The sequence below is a fragment of the Salvelinus fontinalis genome, chromosome 26, assembly GCF_029448725.1.
Source record: "Salvelinus fontinalis isolate EN_2023a chromosome 26, ASM2944872v1, whole genome shotgun sequence".
Lineage (NCBI taxonomy): Eukaryota > Metazoa > Chordata > Actinopteri > Salmoniformes > Salmonidae > Salvelinus > Salvelinus fontinalis.
In genome coordinates, this window is record NC_074690.1 from 40,877,602 (window position 1) to 40,892,170 (window position 14,569).

Here is a 14,569-nt window from a genome sequence, read left to right on the forward strand (position 1 = left end):
TCGCTCCCCCCCCCCCCCCCCACCACCAGGCTCTGCACCCGTTTGCAGAGGATGACACGTGTCGTACGAGTCAGGGCTCGCCGGCGTTCCAGCCCCCCGAGATCGCCAATGGCCTGGACACCTTTTCAGGGTTCAAAGTGGACATCTGGTCTGCAGGCATCACACTGTGAGTAATAGCCATTGCAATGTCCAAGTCCACCCTGTCCCCTAACCCTAGCTCAGCACACTCTGTTGATCTGGAAGGATAATCAATGGTAATGAATATAGCTCTACCTAGCGCTTTGATTACCTATCTGTCCTACATACACTGAGTGTACAAAACATTAAGGAGATCTGCTCTTTCCATGACAGACTGACCAGGTGAGTCCAAGTAAAAGCTATGATCCTTATTGATGTCACTTGTTAAATCCACTTCAATCAGTGTAGATGTAGGGGAGGAAATGGGTTAAAGAAGGATTTTTAAGCCTTTAGGCAATTGAGACATGAGCTGTGTTCGAATACTCATACTAACGGCACTAACCATACTATTTGTGACGTGAATTGAGTATATAGTATGCTTATTGGTCATAGTATGGATATAGTTAGTATGCCAAAAGTTCCCGGATGTCTTATTCAATTCGCCAAAATATGAAGTATACACGCAAGGACACTATTTCCATACTTTAGGGCCCATAATTCAGGAAATGGGTGTGGCTTCACAACGTTTCCAGATTTGAAGAAAATAGCGGAAAATAGGCAGTCGAAGTCCAACGAGAGCGGATACAAATGAGTTGCTTTAACTAATTATGACAAATGTAAAGAAAATGTTGAGCAATGTAATAAAGTAATGACTTTTTAAAACAGGTTACCTTACACATTATATTGGCTGACAATTTGTTAGCTACGCTGTCCTTACGAACCACATAGTGTACATTACAGCAGTATGTACCCGTATGTTAACTAGCTACCTAACGTTAGTTGGCTACTTATACATCGAACTTGCCAGTATATGAACTATATTCTAACTAACTACCCAACGTTTATTGACTTGATTATTCCCGTCATTCTTAGCTTAGCTAAATGGTATAGTCGCTGTGCTTTCTCAATGGACATTTAAGTGCGTTCATAAATTTGCTCTGACTATCTACTATTTCAGAGGACTCTCGTCTGAGTGTACCAGAGCGCAGAATAATTAATTTACGAGCGCTCAACACCCGTTCAATATAGCCGGTGTCACTTAACGTTGGCAAAAAAGGAATTCAATTGTTGCCAGCAGCACAGTCACCAACTCTCAGGATAACATGAAACTGCTTAACCAGTTCTGCTAGGGCGAGTCAAATGGTCAGTGGTCTCGTTTGTGTCTGGAAGTAGCTAGCAAGCTAGCCAGCGTTAGCTTGGGTGCTTGACTGCCATTGTAAGGTCAGAACGCTCAAATAAACTCTACTCCTCGGCCCGAGCGTCCAGTGTGCGCTCTGACAGGTTAACGCTCTGAATTTACAAACTGACAATCTGGCACTCCCGATTTGAATTGAACACACCCGAAGTCGAAAAATATCTAACTAGTAATTTGTTATGCTAACTAGCTAGCAAGAGGTTGCATAGCAACAGCATCAACTTCCGGTAGACATGTGAAGAGCTAATATGCTCAACTGAAAGCATACTGTTCGTTTACAGTATACAAAAATGTACTTTTAGTATGTAGTATATACTCAGTTAAGATGGAGAGAAGTCTGTCCATAATAAAGCATTGCTCTGCCTTAACAACACTATCAACAAGGCAGGTCCTACTAAGTATGTAGTATACAGTATGTTAGTGGGTATTTGATCACTGCTATGGAGTGTGCCATTCAGAGGGTGAGTGGGAAAGACAAAAGATTGAAGTACCTTTTGAACAGGGTATGGTAGTAGGTGCACCAGGTGTCAGGAACTGCAACGCTGCTGGGTTTTTCACACTCAACAGTTTCCAGTGTGTATCAAGAATGGTCCACCACTCAAAGGACATCAAGCCTACTTAACACAACTGTGGGAAGCATTGGAGTCAACATGGGCCAGCATACCTGTGAAAAGCTTTCGACACCCTGTAGAGTCCATTCATCACAAAACCCACTGATATTGCCAACTATTGTAATGATTTTTCATTGGCAAGATTTGCAAACTTAGGCATGACATGCCAGCATCAAACGCCGACACTACACATCCAAGTATAACTGACCTAATTATGAAAGGCAAGCATTGTAATTTTCATTTCCATAAATTGAGTGTGGAAGAGGTGAAAAAATGATTGTTGTCTAAAAACAATGACAAGCCACCCAACTTGGATGGTAAATTACTGATGATAATAGCGGACGATATAGCCACTCCTATTTGCCATATCTTCAATATAAGCCACTAGAAAGTGTGTGCCCTCAGGCCTGGAGGGAAGCAAAGTTATTCCGCTACCCAGAACTAGTAAAGCCCCCTTTACTAGCTCAAAAGGCTGATTGGTCAGCCTTATTACCAACGTTTTTGTAAACATTTGGTAAAATTGTGTTTGACCAGATACAATGCTATTTTACAGTACATTTTTAATTGACAGCAGGCTTATAGGAAGGACATTCAACAAGCACAGTACTTACACAAATGACTGATTGAGAGAAATTGATGATTTAAAAGATTGTTGGAGCTGTCTTGTTAGACATCAGTGTGGCTTTTTGACATTATCGATCATAGTCTGCTGCAGGAAAAACATTTGTTTAATGGAAGCCTCCAACATAATCCAGGTAGAATCAGGAATTCCCCATGGCAGCGGTCTAGGCCCCCTACGTGTTCAATATTTACTAATGATATGCCATTGGCTTTGAGTAAAATAATGTATGTATGCGGATGACTCAACACTATACACATCAGCTACTACAGCGACTGAAATTATTCCAAAACTTAAAGAGCTGCAGTTAGTTTCAGAATGGGTGGCAGGAATATGTTATTCCTAAATATCATTAAAACTAAAAGCATTGTATTTGGGACAAATCATTCACTCAGCCCTACACCTCAACTAAATATGGAAATTGAGCAGGTTGGGGTGACTAAACTGCTTGGAGTAACCCTGGATTGTAAACTGTCATGGTCAAAACATGTTGATACAACAGTAGCTAAGATCGGGAGAAGTCTGTCCATAATAAAGCGCTGCTCTGCCTTACCAACACTGTCAACAAGGCAGGTCGTACAGACCTTGATTTTGTCGCACCTGGACTACTGTTAAGTAGTGTGGTCAGATGCCACAAAGAGGAACTTAAGAAATGTACAATTGGCTCAGAACAGGGCAGCACGGCTGGCCCTTAAATGTACACGGAGAGCTAACATTAATGATATGCATGTCAATCTCTCATGGCTTAAAGTGGAGTAGAGATTGACTTCATCACTACTTGTTTTTGTAAGAAGTGTTTACCAGCTGAATGTACCGAGCTGTCTGTTTAATCTACTAACACACAGCTCTGACACCCATGCATGTCCCACAAGACATGCCACCAGGGGTCTCTTCACAATCCCCAAGTCCAGAACAAACTATGGGTGATGCACAGTATTACATAGAGCCATGACTACGTGAAACACTATTCCACATCCGGTAATTGATGCAAGCAGTAGAATCATATATATATATATACTGAAGAGACACACACTGGTACAAGCACACACACACACACTAGCACACGCGCAGTGGTATTATATTGTTATGAAGTACTGTTTGTCTTTTGTTTTATGTGTGATGCAAGTGCCTTAATGTGATTGGACCCCAGGAAGAGTAGCTGCTGCCTTGGCAACAACAAATGGGGATCGCTAGTAAATACAAATGCCCCGATGAATTGAGGCTGTTCTGAGGGCAGGAGGGGTCCGTAATGTTTTTTACACTCTGTATTTTCAACGGCATTCTTTGCATTATCATTTTGAGAGGTAATTATACCAGGTCATAGACCATGCAAGTTCCACAGATCTCAGATATTAAGTCTCAAACTCATAATATGTGATGTCTTGCCTGTTTCCCTTTTTCCATGCCGTAGATACAACATTACGACGAGTCTTTATCCGTTTGAAGGGGACAACATCTATAAGCTATTTGAGAACATTGGGAAGGGAGACTACAGTGTTCCAGAAGAGTGCGGGCCTGCCCTGTCAGACCTACTGCAAGGTGAGGATGACATGATGAAGACCATCTCTGAGTTAAAGGTTGATTTAGCTCAAGGCTTTACACAGCCGTGATTAACGGTTAAGTCAGTGGCTTACTCCGGTCATGGAGAGTAAAAGTGAGCGCTTTCTTCCAGGTCAACTCAAATGCACCCGATTTCCAACTACTCATGGCCTAAAATTGAATGTTAGTGCTGGGCTGGAACAAAAGCCTGCACCCGCTATCTATTCCGGACAGGAGTTGGCCACCCTTGTGTGTTAGGGGAATCACTGGAATACATTGAGAAATGCCCTGTGGTATTTTCTGAGCTTGTCCAGTAGATGGCACCATGACGTTGACTCCATCAGTCTCCTCTGCATCAGAGGCCTGTAACCTATCATACACTCTATTGAAATTCCTCTGACCAACCCTGCCGCTATCACTTTCCAATTGATATAGGAGCAGAAGTGGACTACGCATACGGTAGAACCTCAAAGACAATGAGATTTGGCCTTGGAGACTTCAGATATATAAGGGAGATATCTTCTTCAGAAAGAGGAATGTTAGCATGCCTTGTGGTGCAGTCTAGATGCTTCAAAATGATTTCATCCCTGGGACGTGTGTAAGTTCACGTGTGCGTGCGTATACAGTAGTATTTTCCTCTGTGACATTTAAAGCCTCAAAGTGGCGACTGGCTAGGCATGCCAGAAAGGACGTTATCACAACACTTTCTAACAACAAAGGCACAGTTGATCTGATTGATATTGAAGGGTTTAGGCAATTCATTGAATGGCAATGGGTAGTGTAGGACAGGTCAAATGTTTTTCTCTGATGCAGAAGAGCTTTGTCTGCAAAGCTCATCATAGCTTTCGAAAATGACCCACATTCATTTCGTGAACGAGACTAGATTCAGAACGGAAGTGTTTTTTCCCCTTTGTTAAACTTCTTTGTAGTCAAAGCAATGCGAGCTTAAAAATAGTCATAGAAATTGGTTTGATATTTCTCTAGGCAGCACTGTAATTAATGCGGACCACCATTATCTGACTGTCCATTTCCTCTTGGCGTGTCTGTGCGCATGCCTGCTTGTATGTTAGATATGTATGTTAGATATGTGTGTGTATGTAGTGATGTGTGTGGTGACTCAGCCCAGTTCTAAGAGCCAGCCTGCAATTAGCGTCTCTAAAATAAACTCGCTGCCTGGCACAAAGGTGTCCTTCAGCACGCCCATAAATGCCATCAGCACGCATGGCGTACCTCCCCCAACCCGTAGAAAGTAGAACCCATTAACCTAGTCATGCTGATAGCTCTGCATGGCTACGGCATTGAAGAAGCATTAGTTATTTTTTGTGACCTAATTGGAATGACTGTTAGTGTAGGCTGATAAATGTTTTGGCACTATATATTATCACATTTGTTGCAGCATTGTGGACATTTTACGATGCCCTAGTCTGACCTTTTTTGTCATAGTATTTGTATTTTGGGCAGTTCGTCGTTGTCGTTCCTTGCATGTCTCCATTGTCTGTCCTCGGATAGCCCCCCTCCCTTGCTTTGGCAGCAGGCTAGGCAGTAGTAAGGACAGAGCGATGGACAGTAGGGATGTGCACAGATTAGGGCCCTCCCCATTTTGTCGGCTGGTCGTTTGTTTGGCCGATAGGCTATTGGTCAACCGAGATTTATTTTAGTCGAGCAGTAGTAAAAATTTAAATAAAATAAAAGATTGTGGCGTACAAGACACCTGTCTGAGTGGAGGCCGTGGGGATGGCACAGTCCATCAGTCTAAGAGATGTGCTACTGAAATCATATGTGGTTATTATGTACGAACAATGGTGCAACACATGGTGCAAAACAATATAGGTCTGTAATCAACAGCCTAACTGTTAAATGTGCCTGGCTTTATAAACCATCCATATCTACAGACATCTGACAGATCCTGCTTCTGTTGCCTGTTTGAGTGTTTGTTTTAATAGCCTACTGATCCCGTGAGCACCGAGCCTTACGGAACAATTTCACAAATGCGGCTGTTTTTAATCTTTGCTATGCTTTACACTTTCTATTGTTAGACCAGCCTCTCTGGTATTATCCAAATTGTCAGATTTTTATATTTATTATCGAAATAATAACCCTCTTTCCTTGATCACCTTATTGTTATAATTACTATTATGATCATCATTATAATGATAAGTAATGTCATTATCATTAGTAGGCTTATTAGAGCAGCCTTGTATAACCACCATCAAGCTGTAGACCTAAGAGCCCATCCTGTTTAGTCTTAATACCGTAACTTAGGCAGGCCTACAGTGCATTCGGAAAGTATTCAGACCCCTTGACTTTTTCCACATTTTGTTACCTAACAGCCTTATTCTAAAATTGATTAAATTGTTTTTTTTCCCTCATCAGTCTACACACAATACCCCATAATGACAAATCATAAACAGGTTTTTAGAAATGGTTGTAAATGTATTAAAAATAGAAAACTGAAATATTACATTTACATAAGTATTCAGACCCTTTAGTCAGTACTTTGTTGAAGCAACTTTGGCAGCGATTACAGTCTCAAGTCTTCTTGGGTATGACGCTAAAAGCTTGGCACACCTGTATTTGGGGAGTTTCTCTCATTATTCTTTGCAGATCCTCTCTAGCTCTGTCAGGTTGGATGGGGAGCATTGCTGCACAGCTATTTTCAGGTCTCTACAGGGACGTTTGATCGGGTTCAAGTCCGGGCTCTGGCTTGGCCAGTCTAGGACATTCAGAGACTTGCCCCGAAGCCACTCCTGCATTGTCTTGACTGTGTGCTTAGGGTCATTGTACGTTGGAAGGTGAACCTTAGCCCCAGTCTGAAGTCTTGAGCGTGCTGGAGCAGGTTTTCATCAAGGATCTCTCTGTACTTTGCACCGTTCATCTTTCCCTCGATCCTGACTAGTCTTCCAGTTCCTGCCGCTGAAAAACATCCCACAACATGATGCTGCCACCACCATGCTTCACTGTAGGGATGGTGCCAGGTTTCCTCCAGATGTGACGTTTGGCGTTCACGCCAAAGAGTTCAATCTTAGTTTCATCAGACCATAGAATCTTGTTTCTCATGGTCAGAGAGACTTTAGGTGCATTTTGGCAAACTCCAAGCGGTCTGTCATGTGCTTTTACTGAAGAGTGGCTTCCGTCTGGCCTAAAGGCCTGATTGGTGGAGTGCTGTGGAGATGGTTGTCCTTCTGAAGATACTCCGATCTCCACAGAGGAGCTCTGTCAGTGACCATCGGATTCTTGATCACTTCCCTGACCAAGGCCTTTCTCACTCAGTTGCTCAGTTTGACTGGGCGGCCAGCTCTAGTAAGAGTCTTGGTGGTTCCAAACTTCTTCCAGATCTGTGCCTCGACACAGTCCTGCCTCGAAGCTCTAAGGACAATTCCTTCGACCTCATGGCTTGGTTTTTGCTCTGACATGCACTGTCAACTGTGGGACCTTATATAGACCGGTGTGTGCCTTTCCAAATCATGTTCAATCATTTGAATTTACCACAGGTGGACTCCAATCAAGTTGTAGAAACATCTCAAGGATGATCAATGGAAACAGGATGCACATGAGCTCAATTTCGAGTCTCATAGCAAATGGTCTGAAAATGTATCTACTTTTTTTTAATATATATTTTATATATAATAAACTTGCAAAAATGTCTAATCCTGTTTTCGCGTTGTCATTATGGGGTATTGTGTGTGTGATCCATTTGAGAACAAGGCTGTAACGTAAGAAAATGTGGAAAAGGGGAAGAGGTCTGAATTCTTTCCGAATGTACTGTAAATGTGTACTCTTCCTCTTCCTCTGTATTGTTATTATTATAATTATTCCTATTTCCCCCTTTTATCTCCCTTTTCCACTCCTGTGTCCTTACATTTAGCTTCTTTGTCTTCTCCAGGAATGCTTGAATATGATCCCGTCAAGAGGTTTTCAATACAGCACATAAGGCAACACAAGTAAGTGACTGAAGTAATCCATGTTGAAAATTGCCTAAATGACACCTTCCAAGTCTTCAGTTAGATTCCATTCATCTTCTGATTTGATTGAACTGAAATGGAATTGACCCTGACAATTCTCCAGTCCACATAGAAGGCTGTGCCCTCTTTGCCCTCAGCTATGCTGTGAAGTCTGTCACTGTTCATCCAGACTGTTCTAGTGTTCCACACAGAGATTTAGAATGATTCTGTTGTGATTCTCTGGTTCTACTGCTCCAGCATCAAGGACAGACTGCCTGAGACCTGAGGAGGCAAAGGGATGGGCACTTTATATCACACATCTCATGCTAAGAATTTCAGACAATGAGATTTTTGGCCTTGGGAAGAGTTCAGATATAAAATGGCGATATCTTCTTCAGAAAATAGGAATGTTAGCACACCTTATGGTGCAGTCTAGATGCTTCGAAATGAAATAAACAAGTAATGGTACGCTAGAAACTGAGAAGTCATAGATCTTTGTTTTTATTAGTATGCAATAAGCAGGCTCGACAATAACACTTGTCCCCTTGCCCAGGGAAAGTACACTTTTTTGGGGGGACAAGCAAATTATAGATTTTAAGTTGTCAGAATGAACAAATCAAATAAATCTACGCAAGAATCACAATATCAAACAATTAGGCAGCTCCAATCACTATTCGATCATAGTGTCCTCCGGATGCAATGTGTTGCGCACCGTCCTCTCAATCTCTCCAGAGCGTATCGGAGTAGAATTATTGTAGGCCTGCATTGACAGGCACCAGCGGTCTTTCAATGATATGAAGTCGCGAGATGGGTTTTCGTTGTCAGTTAGTCTCGATCAAAGTGTGCACATTTGTTGATGTTCATTGCTAGTTAGTGAGTTAGTTGACCAGTTATAGCATGGTGTGTGCATCACCTGTGTCTGGGCCATTGCCAAAAGAGAGAGCGAGAGAGACATTGCAGTAGCAGGTCAAATAATGATATACAACAGACTAGCAAGATAACCAGCCAAACTACACAATGTTTTGAATTGGTTATCTTGCTAGTTAACTATTTAGCTATTGGCATGTATTAATATCGTTGTCATGTCTGATGTCCTAAAAAACTTTCCACCGCCACTTGTGTATAACTGCAAATGGCAGACACTCAGTTGTTACGAGAGTGCAGTTGATGAAACCAAAACCAGGTTGTAAAACTGTCTCAGGCTCTCAATCTGGTGTCGAGAAATACTTCTGACACCATTGGAAAGCTGCCATTCTCCGCTATGCAATACTGGCTGAAACAAAAATATTTTTAGAATAGCCTACTTGACAAGTAGATGTTGTCAAGATCTTCCTGAAAACAGAATATTTTGGCCTACAAATAGATCAACAAACATGTCTTAGAACATGTCTTAGTTGGCTACCTTGCGTTGAAGTCAATATCAGTAATAATAATTCCAATTTTCAGTCACCTTTTTGGCTCACGGTGTTAGATCATTTTTTGGCGGGGGACAAGAAACTTGAGCTTTTGGAATAGTCAGAAATCTGTCCTACTTTTCCAAATTGGCAAAAAAAAAGTTTATTTCAAGCCCTGTAATACGGTCCATTTCATCCTTGTGACATTGTGTGCATACGGTTGTATTTTCCTCTGACATTAATAGCCTTGAAATTACTAGACCTCCAAACATATGCTTAATATTTATTATTTGTTGCACGCTTGCTGATACCGACAAGGTGCTCCGATGACATCAGTGGGCTAGGAAAGTATAAACTAGAGGTCGACCGATTATGATTTTTCAACGCCGATACCGATTGGAGGACCAACAAAAGCCAATACCGATTTAATTGGTCGACTTAAAAAAAATATATATATATTTGTAATAATGACAATTACAACAATACTGAATGAACAATGAACACTTTTATTTTAACTTAATATAATACATAAATAAAAATCTATTTAGTCTCAAATAAATAATAAAACATGTTCAATTTGATGCAAAAATACAGTGTTGGAGAAGAAAGTAAAAGGGCAATATGTGCCATTTAAAAAAGCTAACGTTTAAGTTCCTTGCTCAGAACATGAGAACATATGAAAGCTGGGGGTTCCTTTTAACAGGAGTGTTCAATATTCCCAGTTAAGAAGTTTTAGGTTGTAGTTATTATAGGAATTATAGGACTATTTCTCTCTCTACCATTTGTATTTCATATACCTTTTTGACTAATCTCGGGAGTTGATAGGCTTGAAGTCATAAACAGCGCTGTGCATCAGGCATTGCTAAGAGCTGCTGGCAAACGCAGTAAAGTGCTGTTTGAATGAATGCTTACGAGCCTGCTGCTCCCTACCACCGCTCAGTCAGACTGATCTATCAAATCATATACTTAATTCTAATATAATAAACACACAGAAATATGAGCCTTTGGTCATTAATATGATAAAAGCCGGAAATCGAACGGGTGGCAACCGTAAGTCTAAATATTGCTGTTACATTGCACAACCTTCAATGTTATGTCATAATTATGTAAAATTCTGGCAAATTAATTACGGTCTTTACACAGTTCGCAACGAGCCAGGCGGCCCTAACTGCTACATATACCCTGACTCTGCTTGCACAGAACGCAAGAAGTGACACAATTTCCCTAGTTAATATTGCCTGCTACCATTAATTTATTTTAACTACATAAGCAGGTTTAAAAATATATACTTGTGTATTGATTTTAAGAAAGGCATTGATGTTTATGGTTAGGTACATTTGTGCAACGTATGTGCTTTTTCCGCAAATGCACTTTTGTTAAATCATCACCCGTTTCGCGAAGTTAAAGTAGACTGTGATTCGATGATAAATTAACAGGCATTGATTATATGCAATGCGAAACAAGCTAGTTAACCTAGTAATATTATCAACCATGTGTAGTTAACTAGTGAATATGTGAAGATTCTTTTTTTTTCTTTTTTTTCTTTTTTTATTAGAGAAGTTTTTAAAGCTTGCTAGCAACTTACCTTGGCTCCTTGCAGCCACAAGGTCCTTTTGATGCTGCACTTGCGTAACAAGTGGTCAGCCTGCCACGGTCTCCTCGTGGATTGCAATGTAATTGGCCATAATCGGCGTCCAAAAAGGCTGATTACCGATTGTTCTGAAAACTTGAAATCGGCCCTAATTGATCGGCCATACCGATTTAATCGGTCCACCTCGAGTATAAACGGGTATGGAGGGAGAGGAAGAATAGAGGGAGAGAGGCTGGCCAAAGCATGCTGAAGTCTAGTTACCAAATGTGTCTTCAACTTATGTAGACAATGCCACGCACCTTTTATATAGAACAATCCCAAAAGTCCCTTGTCTGTCACGAATGTTGAATACAATTATATTTAAACTTACTCTGATGATTGTCTGTGGTGTTGGTCCCTCAGGTGGTCCAAATTTTAGATCAAAATATCAACAGGAAAGTAATACTACACCGATTTCAAAAGTGGGTCTATGTGTGTGGCAATCAAGATGTGCCTTCAGTCATGAGCAAAACACATGTACAAGACTGAAGTACACGCATGCGAACCATGCCACTGAAGTCTTGCAGATGTTTATGTGGTTTTGGGCATGTACCAGGTAATTGAAATGTCTTCTTTAGTACCGGTGCTCTAAAAAGGTAAACAATACTTTCTTGTAGATATTGCCTCACATTTTTAGCAGCTGAAGGACCAACACCACGGACAATCGGCAGAGTGAGATCAAATATAATTTTATTCAACATTTCATCTTCTAGAGGACCATTTCCAGAATCCAACACTAGCTGGTCTACAGGCAAGCTGAAATCAATTTTCTCCTTTTCTGTGTGTGTGAAAGAGACCGAAAGAGGAGAAGAGAGAAAAGTATTTTCAAAGTGCATTCTAACACTTGGCTAAAACGAGCTCCAATGACTTTGATGACTCAGTTTCCATGGTTACTAATAACAGTCATCCTTTTTCGACAAGGGGGTTCTTGGCCCTCTTGCAATTTGGGGAGAGAATGAGGGAAAAAGAGTGCGTGAGAAAGGGAAAGAATGTAACCCTAGGGAGAGAACGAGGGGCGAGAGAAAGAAACCCTAATCAACCCCTCAGTAGCCCTCCCGCTGAAACACCCTCCACAACTGCCTCTGATGGTGCCTCATTTAAACTCTTTATAGCAGCACGGTGCTGGGTATATAAGCAGTGAAGCATAAATGATTCCTCCCCCCCCTCGTCACACACTGAAATACATTTTCTAAATCTGGTTGGGTTGCATTAAAATGTAGCTAAATGTCGCCATATGAAAACTGACTACTAAGTTGTGATACAAACGTGGGTCAGCCTATTGGAGAGGTATCGGGCTATACTGGCTTAACTTTTGCCAAGATGTGTTTAGTAACTAGTCATACAATCCCCCCCCCCCCCCCCCCACTTTGCCTTCTGCCCTTAGCTGGGTACGTAAAAAACACCCGCCGACGGAACCACCGGTGCCGATCCCTGCCAGCGCGGAGAGCCGGGACGTGTGGCGCAGCATGACGGTGGTGCCCTACCTGGAGGACCTGCACGGGTACACCGAGGAGGACGATGACGAGCTCTACGACCAGGAGGACACAATCATCTACACTCAGGACTTCACTGTGCCAGGTAAGGAGGGAGGAGCCCTACATAATTCCACTTTTATTGGGATATTGTGTGTAGGCCAGTGACAAAAAATCTCAACTCAATACATTTCAAGTTCCGTAATGTGGAAATAGTCGAGGAGTGAATACTTTTTGAAGACACTGTATATGACTTCCCTGCGCCAGGTAGAGGGAGCGAGATAGAAACGGACACACAAGTGGACTGGTGGCGGGCTCAGGAAAGGCAGGGAGAGTTCAGATGGAGGATCGACTACAGTCAGTAGGAAGCAAAATAGATCAGAACTTCAAGTGCCTATAGTTTGTTTTTAAAAGGCTTGGGGGAACAGTGTTGCAGTCTTCTCTTTACATGTTTCAGTTATTGTTCTAATACTGTGTGCCACAAAGACGGGGTTTAACCATGTCTTTTTTTAAGGTGATGTTACCAGTTTACACTGTTAAATGTTTAAAGCTCGGGGTGGGAACCGTTCAACTGGAAATATAACGTATTACCTCCATTAACTTACTGCGCTATAGACATTTTGTAGGTTGGGCAAGCCTCACAGTTTGGACAGTTGTTATACTCGAAAATTAATGAATACACATCTTTCCTGAGTCTTGGTTATAATGGCTTAAGAGGACCTAAACCTAGTGCTCGAAGAATTCAGATTTTGTTAGCTAGACTTTTCTCTTTATTTTCATTAAAGTCTTGCTTGGCAACAAAGGGACTGATAATATAACCGCAGTAGTCCCTGTCGCTGAAGTATGATGACCTACAAAAATCAAATTGTTCAATGGAGCTGCAGAGAACTTGAATGGCGGTGAGTGACTTTATCGGATAATTCACCACATGACCAAAAGTATGTGGACACCTGCTCGTCGAACCTCTCATTCCAAAATCATGATCATGGGCATTAGTATGGAGTTGGTCCCCCTCTTTTGCTGCTATAACAAACTCCACTCTTCTGGGAAGGCTTTCCACTAGAACATTGCTGCGGGGACTTGCTTCCATTCAGCCACGAGAGTATTAGTGAGGTTAGGCACTGATGTTGGGCGACTAGGCCTGGCTCGCAGTCGGCGTTCCAAATCATCCCAAAGGTGTTTGATGGGTTTGAGGTCAGGGCTCTGTGCAGGCCAGTCAAGTTCTTCCACACCAATCTCGACAAACCATTTCTGTATGGACCTCACTTTGTGCACAGGGGTATTGTCATGCTGGAACAGGAAAGGGCCTTCCCCAAACTGTTGCCACAAATTTGGAAACACAGAATTGTCTAGATGGGAGGGAATAGCTACATGACCAAATACAAACAGTGTAGCTATTCCCTCCGCAAGGCAATCAAACAAGCTAAGTGTCAGTATAGAGACAAAGTAGAGTCGCAATTCAACGGCTCAGACAAGAGAGGTATGTGGCAGGGTCTATAGTCAATCACAGACTATAAAAGGAAAACCAGCCCCGTCGCGGACCAGGATGTCTTGTTCCCAGACAGACTAAACAACTGGGTACTGGACTTCCTAACGGGCCGCCCCCAGGTGGTGAGGGTAGGTAACAACATCTCCATCTCGTTCTCAGCCCTTTCCTGTACTTCCTGTTCACCCACGACTGCGTGGCCATGCACGCCTCCAACTCAATCATCAAGTTTGCAGATGACACTACCGTGGTAGGCTTGATTACCAACAACGACGAGATGGCCTACAGGGAGGAGGTGAGGGCCCTCGGAATGTGGTGTCAGGAAAATAACCTCACACTCAACGTCAACAAAACAAAGGAGATGATCGTGGACTTCAGGAAACAGCAGAGGGAGCACCCCCCCTATCCACATCGATGGGACAGTAGTGGAGAAGGTAGAAAGTTAAGTTCCTCGGCGTATACATCACAGACCAACTGAAATGGTCCAACCACACAGACAGCGTTG

At 42.2% G+C, this 14,569-nt stretch overlaps 1 protein-coding gene across 2 annotated transcripts in view; it reads left to right on the top strand.

The window, feature by feature from the left end:
- The window catches only part of LOC129824354 (serine/threonine-protein kinase STK11-like), a 50,341-nt gene that overhangs the window by 32,840 nt on the left and 2,932 nt on the right, over positions 1 to 14,569 (top strand). For both annotated transcript variants that reach the window (XM_055883943.1, XM_055883944.1), the window contains exons 6-9: positions 30 to 166; positions 4,014 to 4,141; positions 8,025 to 8,082; positions 12,491 to 12,684. In XM_055883943.1, coding sequence (XP_055739918.1) covers positions 30 to 166; positions 4,014 to 4,141; positions 8,025 to 8,082; positions 12,491 to 12,684 — 517 coding nt within the window. The remainder of the gene's footprint in view (positions 1 to 29; positions 167 to 4,013; positions 4,142 to 8,024; positions 8,083 to 12,490; positions 12,685 to 14,569) is intronic.